At 41.9% G+C, this 13,485-nt stretch overlaps 1 protein-coding gene across 2 annotated transcripts in view; it reads left to right on the plus strand.

The window, feature by feature from the left end:
• Positions 1-13,485, plus strand: part of dicer1 (dicer 1, ribonuclease type III) — a 103,479-nt gene that overhangs the window by 82,315 nt on the left and 7,679 nt on the right. For both annotated transcript variants that reach the window (XM_019869994.1, XM_019870003.1), the window contains exons 25-28: positions 3,590-3,845; positions 7,198-7,466; positions 7,696-7,858; positions 12,604-12,679. In XM_019869994.1, coding sequence (XP_019725553.1) covers positions 3,590-3,845; positions 7,198-7,466; positions 7,696-7,858; positions 12,604-12,679 — 764 coding nt within the window. The remainder of the gene's footprint in view (positions 1-3,589; positions 3,846-7,197; positions 7,467-7,695; positions 7,859-12,603; positions 12,680-13,485) is intronic.

A 13,485-nucleotide genomic window follows, 5' to 3' on the forward strand; every position in this document is an offset into this window, starting at 1 on the left:
CTTCGAGAGCTAACTATGGCCATCGAGGACTACGAAGCGTCCCGTGGCTGTTTTTAGCATGATAACAAGTAAAGCATTCGAGGAAACGTTCGTTTATTTGAATGTCCGTCGAGCCATAATCAATTTACTCTGAGCAGCTAATCGGATAATACGGATCTAGCTTCAGTATCTACACACATAGACAGTGAGGTCCCTCTTGGCCAATCGGAGGCCAGGATGATGCTCGGTAAGCCAATAGCAGAGCAGCTATGAGTATGTTGAGTCCAGGAAACTCGCAGCTCTGACCGAAATAAACATCGTTCACTATGTAAACCAGTGCAGTGGTTGCTGTTGCCGTTTTTCGAACGAAGCAGTCGAGGTCGCTGTTGGATAAGACTTCGGTGTAGTGAGTGTCTTCGCGAGGCTGGAGCAGAGAAAATGATTTCGTATAACGCAACAGGGGGGTTTTCGTCGTATGGGATGCAGGAGAATGGGAATTGTGTTAATGCATGAAGATTTTTTCACATAAGGGGGTATTTTCGCCCATGTAGGTTTCGTTCTAGAGGAGTTTCACTGTATATAGTGTCGGTTGAAATAATAAAATTTTATAGGTGGTAGAACGTTTCCTTTTTTATTCCCTTGGGTGCCGTATAAAGCTCTTACACCGTAAGAGCTAGAAAATAAAACAAACATGATACTATTAGTCGAGCTTATCTCACACATGTAAAGATTAGTCAAACACAGTTAAACATATATAATCATAAACATAAATCTACATGCAGATGAACTGAAATATGTACCTTGTTGCCACTTTCAACCGGGCTAGATCTTTAAACTTTTGTCTTCTGGCGAATCCGTTTAACTCCCTTTGAATGGGCTCGATCTCCACTGGTCTCGCCTGTCAAAATCATCAATATTTTATGTGTTTATTGTGCAGTTTTTTTTTTGTTTTTTTTAAAGCTGACTAGAGCCCCCTGGGAAATTTTTAAATAAGCAGTGCCAGTTGTATATTTCACCCAGCTCTATGTAAATTTGGTGCGTCTCTTGTACCCATATCCTAAACCTAAGGGGAAGTTCGCCTCTGACATTTACTTTACAATTTGGCGTCGCCTTGACTACAAAGCTGCTGTTACTTGACCCAGATGATCATATGATTTTATCCATGTCCATGACCTCTTTTGGCGATCGTCTGATTTTGGCGCCATGTGTGGCAGGTCTTACTGTTCCTGAAAAAAAATAACCGCACAAGCAGCAAAGGTAAACACAACTCAGCTCAGGTTAACTCAACTCAACTCCAATCATAGCGCATTTTAAAACCACCACCGCACACACGAAGTGCTGTACATGGAGCAAAAAATATTCGGGCAACAACAGACAGTTTTAAGAATCAATGTAAAAAGCATGAAACTCGAAAACAAAACAAAATCTCATGCTCAGTCAAATAGCCAAAGAATAAAAATGAGTTTGGGGATGAGGACATATTGCTATCACAAAAAAATCACTTTATTGTTCACACAATGCGATGAGTCAAACTTTGGAGCAGTAATAAGATTTGTGCGGTTCCCTTGGGTTATTGTTGGGTCCTTAATATTTTTTTTTGTTCTCCGTATGGCCCACAGGATGAACAAGTGACAGAAATATGTGAATAACTTCATAATCAGTACAGATGACTGATCTTTAAATACTTGAAAACATATTTTCCAAATATTGACGTCAATTTCCAACTGCAGTAGTTAAATGCAGTGAATATTCAGCTCGCTACAGCCGACTTCATGTACCGTATTTTCACGACCATTCGGCGCACCATATTGGTGGGCGCAGTCTCAGTAATGGGTGCTATTTCTGTGTTTGACACATACACAAAACGCACTGTATTATTGGGCGCAGCCAGGCATGGTAAACATACGCCAGCTTAAACATACGGCATGCATGCACGCACGCTAAAAACGCGTTTGCTTGAAGCATACGGTGGCATGCATGCACGCTAAAACATACCAGGTATGTTAGCTTAAAGCATACGGTAGCAGCTAAGACATACGGACACACGCTAAAAACACGTTTTTAAAAAGGCAACGGAAGCAAAACTGAGTTTGGTGGAACTTTATTTAGCCATTTTACAATGTACTCACGCGACTGGTACCTGCTAGGGGCGTGTCTTTAGCGTCCTCTTACACGCCTACCCTTCACTCATTGGCGACTGGTACCTGCTAGGGGCGTGCCTTTAGCGTCCTCTTACACGGCCACCCTTCACTCATTGGTGACTGGTACCTGCTAGGGACGTGCCTTTAGCGTCCTCTTACACACCCACCCTTCACTCATTGGCGGACTTCCGCATTCCTGTCGTCACTCACGTCCGCCTTTTCTCTTTATAAACAGCGTGTCGGCCAGACGTGCTCTCAGTCAGGCTTTGGAGATCGGCGCATACACTAGACGCTCCGCATTATGAGGCGTCCTGTCCATTTTGGAGAAAATTTAAGACTTTTAATGGCGCCTTATCGTCGTGAAAATACGGTATGTAAAATCGGCTTCTGAAATCGCAGATTCAACCCTAAGGCTGGAAAGTGGAGCTCAGGAATGAGATGCTAAAGATACCCCTCTGTGAGCTCAGTTCAATAAACTGATTCTATGAGCCTGCGCACCAAGGGTCATATTCACGTGTGCCTACGTCTGTAATTTACTCTTGCCAGATACATACTCTTGGTGGAACAACACTACAATGGGGGTGTTACCTGTCAAATCCGGTCATCTGAGCTTTTCTCTGCTGACTTGAAAACATTAGCTTTATTTTTTCATGTCATTGTGACCAATACAGATAGATTGCACATGAAACAACTTGGAATTGACCTGACTTTTTTTTTCAAAGCTTTTATTTATTAGCAGACCCTCGTAAAATATGTGTTGAAAAAAAAAAGAAATGCATTTTTTGGGAGTAAAAGCATGAACGTATTTAAAAACAACAACACCAACAACAACAATGTTCTAGATTACCCGTGTCAAACGCAAGGCCCTGGGGCCAGATCCGGCCCGTCAGGTCATTTTGTGAGGCCCGCGAAAGCAAATCATGTGTCAACTTGCAAAAATCTGTACCGAAATGTCAAATTGTCCTGTGTAATAAATAAGGTTGAGACTTTGCATTCATTTTGTTACCCCGTTTACCCTCACTAGAACAATAATTGCACAAACTCTTTTAATCACCTTGACTGATTTCAAAACTAGTAATCTATTAATTTGTTGTGTAAAAGTAATAATTTTGTGGTTTCACTGTCATAACTGCCCTCCGACGGAAGACGTAACTCCAAATTGGCCCGCGACTAAAATGAGTATGACACCCATGCTCTGGATAGAAATATTTGAATTGGCACACATACATGTAGGACGCAGATCAGTTGTTGTGTGTCTAGCTCAAAGTATTGAACTTTCAAGATTCTCCCGCAAAGTGTACGTTAACAGTGACGCTTTGAGAAACATTACTCCTAAAACTCTAAACTGTTAACCTAATTAGCAAATTAACTCACCGAACTCAGACTATGAAAACATGATGGCCTTCCTGAATGTCATAGCAATGTGTATCTTTATATTTTATAAATGTTTTTTTCTTTTCTCAAAACAGGTCTTACCACTTGAGAGAGGGAGCTTGACAGAACAACTTCAGCTCAGCCCTGCGTCCTCATCAGGTGACTTGTGCTATGGCTGGTTGAAAATCCCACCGCGCTGCATGTTGGAACATCCAGATGCTGAGCGAACCCTCAACCACCTTATCTCTGGCTTCAAGAATTTCGAAAAGAAGATCAAGTACACATTTCACAACAAGGCTTACCTACTGCAAGCTTTCACCCATGCTTCCTATCATTACAACACAATCACAGGTGAGACTGCTGCCGAATATCTTTTTAGGGCCCGAGCAGCGAGCGCTGTGAGGTCCTTATTGTTTTTGTAGAAAATATTATTATGAGGGCCTGAGAAGCGACTTCCCTTTAGCTGCTTGCAGCTCTAGTTTATTAGTTTACTTTGCGGTTTTTACAAAATGGCTCAGTTGCACACCCTAGAAAGTTTTAACAAACCAGCCTCAGTAGTATGTAGGTGAAGGCATATGTAAGACCTAATGACCTACAAAACACTTCTTGCAGCCTTATGCTAAATTAACAGGAAGAACACCATCTTGGGGGGGTTGTTTGTATCTTGAGCTTTCATTCATGTTCGGCCCGTTCCGACTGTTGCTCATCGTGGTGTGCATGCATATGTGAGCGAGTGCACTGGTGGGCACCCGAGTGAGTGAGTGAGTGCGCGCGTGCGTGCGTGCGTGCGCGTGTGTGTGTGTGTGTGTGTGTGTGTGTGTATGCTTTCACGTGCGCAATTGGGTCGTTCGTGAGAAGTTGGTCGCTTCAAAAGTCGATCGTTGGCCAAAAAAGTGTGTGTGCGTGCGTGCGTGAGGAAGGGTTTGATGTGGCTCTTTGCAGTAACACAGTAAAAGAAAATTGGCTCATCGTCTCTGACTGGTTGGCCACCCCTGGTCTCGGCATAAGCATATAAATGTACCTGCTTGCTGGTGCGGTATTCTGCGATTTACATATAATCTCATTCATGTGCTCAGCGTAACTACTGTTAGTGATTACTCGACGAGCAAATTCATTGTTTGTGGCAGCCCTCGGTGGCAGTGCCTCTGGAATGACAGACCGGGGTCTGGTGGCACCCCTTTTTAAGACTAGGTCCAGAGAGTGTGTTATAAAGTCGGCAGGGGAAAATCATGTGTGAACCAAAACTGACCGCATAAATTTTAAGTCTGCGGTAAAAACTGCTCACAATTAATGCTATGCTTGGAGTTATTGGTTTAATCCGGGGGTCGGCAACCCGTGGCTCCAGAGCTGCATGCAGCTCTTTAGCACCACTCTCGTGGCTCCCTGGAGCTTTTTCAAAAATGTTTGCAAATAGAAAAAGAGGGAAAAAAGGGAAATATATTTTTTTATTTCATATGGTTTCTGTAGGACAAACATGACACAAACATTCTTAACGTTTTCCAATTCTGTAAAAATGTGTCGAATAAATATTAAATTTCAAAATTTCTGTCAAAGAGGATTTGCGTCACAGCCTGCGACACACGTTTCTATCAGAAGCACGGGATGCCAGGCAGGTGGCTGTTGTTAAAAAAAAAAAAAAAAGGTGTTTCATGTCCAATTCACCAAGGGTACTGGCAAAGAATGGGGATTTGGAGGGCCAAGAGAAGCATTTTAAAACGGTCCACATGGGCTACGACAGTGAATACGCTGCAAAAGTGCGTCCCGTGCCTCGATCATCTTCGGGGCCGTTTTGGCTGTTGCTCATCATGGCATGCATGTGTATGGGCGTGTGTGCGGACAGGGGTCGCTTGCGGGAGGTTGGTTGATCGAAAAGTAGCTCTTCGGTCAAAAAAGGTCAGGCACCCCTGCACTGTAGGGAAACAAAACATTTAATCATGAGCCCATTGTGTATTTGTAGCCAATTTAGTCATTTTGACAGTCGGGTAATATAGCTAATATAGATAGATACAGCATGTGTCGCCTTCATTATTAGGCTTATATAAGGCTTTTAATTTTGCAGCTCCAGACATATTTGATTTTTGTTTTTTTTGGTCCAATATGGCTCTTTCAACATTTTAGGTTGCCGACCCCTGGTTTAATCTGTCGATCAATCCAAACCTCCTGACCATTGCTTCGCTTCCTGATAAATAACAGAGGCAGAAAAGTTGCCACTCCTACTTAGAGACTAAATAGTGTGTGTTTAAATAAAGTGCACAACTTGAGTGGTGACTGTTACGGGGTGAAAAGCTCATTCCTATCACCATGTGCCCACATGGCCAACTAGTAGGGTGTCCGAAATGGTCATTTTTTTCCAGTAGCCACATTTGGAGCCCTCCTGTAGCCCCCACCAAAAGACCTCAGTGCCTTGAAATTCTCTAAATACATTGTAGGTTCCCAAATATGATGATCAATCAGGTGAAACCCCACCAAGAGTAAACATTTCCAATATATGGAAGGCATTTGCATTGTGTCATTAAAAAAATAAAAATAAAGAAAAAAATCCACTTTTCAAGGGGTAAGACAGTGGCACCTCTACGTCCGAGATTAATTGGTTCTGGAAGAAATTTCTTAACTAGAAAACTTTGGAACTACAGACTGACGCCTTTTCCATGTAAATGCCCTAATCCATTCCAAGCCCCCCCACCTCAAAAAAAATTCAGACATAAATGTTTATGAAGCATAAAAATGCATCAAAATATGTAACAAATGCGTGTTTCAATTAGATTACTGCACATTAAATGAGAGTTGTGCATAATTAAAAAAAAAAAATGATGGTCATTTAACTTTTAACTGCGTCCTCATCGTGTTTTGCCCTCTTCATGCTCTCTCTCAGAAGTGTTTTTTGTCTGGCGTTTTGTAAAGAACTGATCCAAGGACGTTTGCTTTTGTCGGCTTTTAACAACCCTTCGAAAATGTCCAAGGCAAACATCAGCATTCTGAGCGATCGCCCGACTGGTGAACACTTTTTCTGGGTGGTTCACATTTACGTAAATCGGAACACCTCATGGCGCGAGGGGCGAACAACAAGGACGCCGCATAGACACATATCTATCTACACACATCGATATAAGAGGTCTTATTGGTCCCTCTTAGCCAATGGGATGCTAGGACGATGCTGGGAAATAGTCAATGGCAGAGCAACTACAAGTATGTTCCGTTCAGGAAACTCGGAGCTGCGAGTAGCAGCCCATACTGTATTTCTGCCTTTCGTAACCTGAAATTTCTTTCAAAACAAGAGGCAATTTTTTATGAAGAGACATTCGTAAGTAGAGGTACCACTGTATCTTTAAAATAGTATGTCTGTTGTATTTTTAAGTGCAGATTCTGACAGACAGTACGGGAATGCGTAGATCTAACAATTTACAGGTCTGTAGCCACCTTAAAACAAAAAATGAGGGCCTCCGAATGTGGTCCAAAATCTGGTGTCCAATTCCTGGATCCCAAAAATGGACATAGCACTCAAACTTTGATGGCCTGTAATTCAAAAACTGTTGTAGCTAGGAGTCTCAAAATTCAGATTCTTTCATTTAACATCAAAAGGCATTCATAGAAGAACCATCGGGCAAATTGAAAAGGTGTCACTCTCGAGAAAGTGCGTGACTTCACGTGGAATGACTGCGTCTGTGTTGACTTCACCCTTACATGGCTGTTTTTTGCTCTTCAGATTGTTACCAACGGTTGGAGTTCCTCGGCGATGCAATTCTTGACTACCTCATTACAAAGCACCTTTATGAAGACCCACGGCAGCACTCGCCTGGTGTATTGACTGATCTGCGCTCAGCACTTGTCAATAACACCATCTTTGCCTCTCTGGCTGTGAAGTATGACTACCACAAGTACTTCAAAGCTATCTCACCTGAACTTTTCCACGTTATTGATGACTTTGTGCAGTTTCAACTGGAAAAGAATGAGATGCAAGGCATGGACTCTGAGGTAAGTGCTGTTATGGAGTGTCAGAATCGTTTACAAAATATTACAGCACCGACGGGGTTTTGAGTGTCCCCAAATGAACGTGGAAGCTTTTCAATCATTGTGGGACCCTGAAGAGACCGTTGTTGCTATCATGGTTATAGAATAGCATTGACAAATTAATGTTGGGTTTTTTGATCGCTCTTTTCTTCGGTCACATTGTTGTTATTTTGTTCCCCCAAACCCATCACAGTTACGACGCTCTGAAGAAGATGAGGAGAAAGAGGAAGACATTGAAGTCCCCAAGGCTATGGGAGATATCTTTGAGTCTCTCGCCGGTGCCATTTACATGGACAGCGGGATGTCATTGGAGACGGTGTGGCAAGTGTATTATCCAATGATGAGGCCACTGATCGGTGAGGAAGAGTCATGAATTTGAACATTTTAGATATTGTTGTGGAAAAAAAGGGAAATTGGCTGATAAGAATCTATGTAGCAAATATGTACAGCGTAACCTCAGTTCACCAAATGTGTTGCTCATTAACAAATCAGTTGATACACTTTTCACACAAATGTTGCTTTGGTTCACAATCTATGCTTCAGTTGACGAACAGTCACAGCTTTCATTGAGAACGTTCAATTGTGGTTCATGGAGGGGCCGGTGCTTTTGAGGCCCCCTTTGTGAGTGACTGTGCTCCCCCTCAAATACCACTGCAGTGTAGCCATTTCATACCAAACATTATATATGATTTAAACAACCGTATTTTCCGGACGATACGTCACAACCGTTTTCCCACACTTTGAACCCTGTGGCTTTAAATGTGACACTCCTTATTTATTCATTTTTACTGACAAGCTTCAAACCGTCAATAGATTTACCCATAGTCTCGTCACGTGACCAATGAAATTCGGAACATGTCGCAGTGGACCGATGAAACTGTCCAAGTTCGCCCACCAGTGTTGGGAAAGTTCATTTTTCATGCAAAGTTCAGCTCACAAATTTTAAAATGAACTACTTCAGTTCATTGATTCCCCCACCCCCACTAGTTCACCATTCCAAAAATGTACTACTTCGAAGTTCGTTGTTTTCCCCGACAGTGTTTCTGCAACTGTTACCCTCTGGCATACTGGCATTTCCCCATTGTTTCCGCCCATTTCATCCACACCAGTATCCAGGTGGCGCTCTAACACTACAATCTCAAAAACACGAGGAAAACTTATTGTTTGAACTTTTTTTTTTCATGAATTATAAAAAACAGGACTGTTTTACTGCTGTGCAAGCACAAACATAATCTGCGATAGAAACCAGGATGAGGTAGGAAACTTAGGATATACCTGGATGGGACTGAATTTCTTGACTTTCAATGCCAAGAAAACAGAAGTGCGAGTGTTTGGTCCCACTTGTACATCTCATCCAAGGCCAAATTTAATGGTATACATGCATGTAGAAGTAACTGTTTGTAGTAATTATACTACAGTGAAACTCCTCTAGAACGAAACCTACATGGGCGAAAATACCCCCTAATGTGAAAAAATCTTCGTGCATTAACATCATTCCCATTCTACTGCCCCCCATACGACGAAAACCCCCCTGTTGCGTTATACGAAATCATTTTCTCTGCTCCAGCCTCACGAAGACATTCACTACAACGAAGTCTAATCCAACAGCGACCTCCACTGCTTCGTTCGAAAAAAGGCAAAAGCAACCACCACACTGGTTTACATAGTGAACGATGTTTATTTAGGTCACAGCTGCGAGTTTCCTGAACGCAACATACTCATAACTGCTCTGCCATTGGCTTACCGAGCATCATCCTGCCCTCCGATTGGCCAAGAGGGACCTCACTGTCTATGTGTGTAGATACTGAAGCTCGATCCATAGAAGATAGAGTGGAATGCATCCGATTAGCTGCTCAGAGTAAATTGCTTATGGCTCGATGGACATTCAAATAAACGAACGTTTCCTCGAATGCTTTACTTGTTATCATGCTAAAAACCTTACACTAACTGGAGCGTTAATGAGAGAGAAGCGCTCCAGTTAGCGTAAGGTTTTTAAGCCTTCGAGAGCTAACTATGGCCATTGAGGACTACGAATCGTCCTGTGGCTGGCTTAAAAGTTCATTGCATGACATCAGCTGAGCAACGCTGTCTTGGGTGGCGATCGAGGGGAGGTCGAGTTAGAGACAGTGAGATGGTGGAAAGAAAATCCACCGGGTCCAGGAAGTATTTGTTATTGTTAGATTCAGACGAGCATGGACGTTGCATTGCTAAAATGGCTACAAAAGCGCAAACAACGGCACTGAGTGCTAAGCTAGTCAGCCAATTACCTCTGACTTTAAGGCAGGGGTGCCCACTACGTCGATCAGAATTGACCGGGAGCCAGCGAACTGGTCCCAAGTCAACCGCAAGGGGTGGGAGGAGGAAATGCGTGGGGAAAAAAAAGATTTGTTTGTTTGTATCTTGAGCTTTCATTCATTTTTGGCCCGTTCCGACTGTTGCTCATCGTGGTGTGCGTGCATATGTGCACGAGTGCACTGGTGGGCACCTGCATGAGTGCGTGCGAGCGTGTGTGTGTGTGTGTGTGTGTGTGTGTGCGCGCGTATGCTTGCACGTGCGCGATTGGGTCGTTCGTGAGAAGTTGGTCGCTTCAAAAGTTGATCTTTGTCCAAAAAAGTTCCCTCGCTATTTTGCGGTTCATTTATCATGGCCTCGGTGCAACTCCGCGTATGGACCTGGCAAGCTGACTATAATTCCACTAGTTTTGCTGGATTTTTAGCAATCGTGAGGAACGGAAAACCATTTACATTAATGGTGAGTATTATCACAAAATTATTTAAAAGAATACATTCAGAGGCTTATTATACTGACATTTTGTTCAATTCAAATTTTAAGATTTGCTTTTGTGGCTCTCTTAGTCAAAAAGGTTCCTGACCCCTGCATTAGTGTATAAATAACAAAATACAGTAAACATAAACATGAAATATACATGTAGTACTGTTTATGTTGCTCTATGTGACTCTTTGTTTTGCTGACTTTCACTGCCTCTCTCGGACCTCATGCAGCATTGTCGCTATTTATTTTTATTTTTTTTAAATGAATATTTTTGAAAAATCCGCAATGCACTGAATCCGCAATAAGTGAATCGCGAAGTAGCAATGGATCACTGTATTTGTTTTCAATTCTTTAAATGGCCTCAATGAGGTCCTCCGCCCTTCTGCACCTGCCCAGTGCCTCAAGCCTGCCGACCAAACACTATTAGAGGTACCAAGAACTAAGCGGAGGTTCAGAGGGGATCAAGTCTTTTTCGTTGCTGGTCCCTCTCTTTGGAATGACCGCCTGCTGAACGTTAGGCAAGCCCCCTCGCTGCCCATCTTTAAAACTCGCCTTAAAACTCATTTTTATTCTTTGGCTTTTGACTCAACATGACTCAGACTTGATTTTTAGTTTTACTGTTTTTGTAATTTCTACTGTCTTTGTTATTATCATTTCATTGTTTGTTGTATCAATTATTTTTGTACCATGTACAGCACGTTGTATACAGCGGTGGTTGTTTTAAAGTGCTCTATAAATACCGGTACAGTTGAGTTGAGATACCTCAAAGTGCACTGTCCAACGTTCAATACATTTAGAGTAACGTTATATTTTCTTTAATTCACTTTTCATTCTTTTCATTTGTCGGAATGTATTATTTCCTGACGTTTTTCCCCAAAGACCAAGGCAGTAAGCCTTTAATTAATTTCATGAAAGCCGGGAATTCGACTTTACTCAAAGGCTGCAAATCATCTGGCTGTGGCTGGAAAATGAAGCCTCCATTGTCCCCCGTTAATGTTTTGGGATTGGGAGATGATCTGCTTTGACTCGCTACAGTTATTTCTTATTAGATGTCTTTTTTTTTTTTTTTTAAGTACATACCTCGAAAGGCTAGCAAGGTGCTTCAAATCATTGTACCAGTTCAGGTTGATGTAATTGAAGTATTATTTGCTTTTTTTTAATTTATTTATTTATTTTTTGTGCTTTTCAAAAAACAAGCATCGCATTTTGATTACACATGCACCGTGCGACTGTTGGTGGTCGGGGTTGCCAAATAATGTTTTGGGTTTTTTTATGCCTTATTAAGGCTTGTTGACAGTATGTTGAATGTCACTCTTGAATAAAAATGAACTACCATCCAAAAACCATTCATTGGCGCCAGAATGAGCTTGTTCATAAAAACATTCACAAAGTAAAATACACCACATTCAGTTCCCGTTGCCCACTTTTGTTCATTGAACTCGCTCAGGTACAACATGACCACCCTCATACTGAATATTAATCAGCCATATGCAAATTTGAGGCTGTGGAAATGCAAAAGTGTGTGTGTGGCTGTGTTGGAGCGCTTATAGAGAGAGAAGCATCTTGAGATGAGTTGACTGCTCAGTCAACTCATAGTGAACGAGAGTTCTATATACAGCCATCTCTGTAGTGCGCCCCCCGTCTCTGTTGTTTGTTTGACTACCAACTCCCACCATCGCTGGCAATGTACGACATCCCCCTGCATCTCCCAAACGCCTTTCTAAAGGCGACATTTATATTGCACTTGTGTGCATTGCTGCCTGATGTCAGTGAATTGGCCTCGTGTGAGAACAAGAAAGAGACCGAGAGGTTCGAGTACGCCACTCGCTACCTTTTGCATTGTTTGGCGGGGCGGGGGAGTTGAAGCTGAATAAAAGTTTTTAAAAATCCATCTGTGTGACATATTTCTCATTTTATAACGTGGAGACCCGTGACTATTAATACGAAGCAGCCACTCTATGTACAGATTTGTTTTGATGGCAAACTTTAGGTGCGTTTTGTAGTCCTGAAATTACGGTGAATTGTATCAATCAAAACAACATAAAAAGGGGGAAACAAGGTGCTGATTTGCTTATGGTCACATAATTTCCTGTCAAAGTACTCTATACACGCATCTAAAGGCCATGCCAAATCGTAAATGAGCTGACAGCTTTTAAACTCTAACCTTGGCCTAACATTTGGTGCTTTGAGGGCAAGATGTGATTTAAGTTTGAGAACTGAGGTTGCACTCCAATACCAAAAACTGAACCACTGGAATGTAGTGATTTAAAATTCATTTTTTCAGACTGTAAATGGAACATGTATTAATGACAATTATCTCACCCTGCAGAGAAATTTTCTGCAAATGTGCCCCGTTCTCCTGTAAGGGAGTTGCTTGAAATGGAACCAGAAACTGCCAAGTTCAGGTAAGGAAACATGTCTTTAAGGCTATTGTCTATACTCTATACCAGTGGTCCTGAACTAGAAATGCTGTAGGTCCACTTTTTTTTTTTTTTTAATAAGACCAAGGTCCGGTCCCATGCACGGCGGTCATGGGGAGCAGGGCTATATGCCCATTTAGTATGGTCAAGCCAAGCTTATACAAATCAACACTCCTCACAACCAACCAATAATGGGGTGCATGAAAATAACAATTATTCACTTTGCCAGTACACAGCAAATAATGAGAGGTATTGTGTTGAGGCACAGGAACTCTTTCATTTTGTTAAGTTGTGCCTGCTTAATAATAGAAATAGCCCTTTTAGGGAAATAAGACATTTTTACTTTGTTAAACAGTAGTTGTCTTGTTTTCCCTTAATTTAACAAAAACAAAACAAAATACTCATTTTACCAAAATAAATGTTAAACATGAAAACAAAAATATCCTTTTCATTTGTACAATTCCCCTTTTGACATCCCCTCTGAAATCACTGAAAAATATATTAGAAGAGGAGTTAAGAACCATTTTAAATACTGACACAATGGAGCACAGGAATGTACAGTGCTGTTCTTCCACTAAAGGTGAATGCAATGTCTGAGGCATGCAAATATTATTTGAGGACGCCATTGTGATGTTCATTTCCCATGTTGCGGTGTTCTGCTGTTAAACAGCTGCAAAGATCCCCGGGTAGACGGGAGCAAAACTGCACACAATTGAAACCTCCATCGATTCGTCTTGTCTAATTGTCTGTGTGCGGCTCTCCTAGACTGAAGCTGTGAGCACACTGTGGCG

This window comes from Hippocampus comes, unplaced genomic scaffold (assembly GCF_001891065.2).
Source record: "Hippocampus comes isolate QL1 unplaced genomic scaffold, H_comes_QL1_v1.1 scaffold388, whole genome shotgun sequence".
Taxonomy (NCBI): domain Eukaryota; kingdom Metazoa; phylum Chordata; class Actinopteri; order Syngnathiformes; family Syngnathidae; genus Hippocampus; species Hippocampus comes.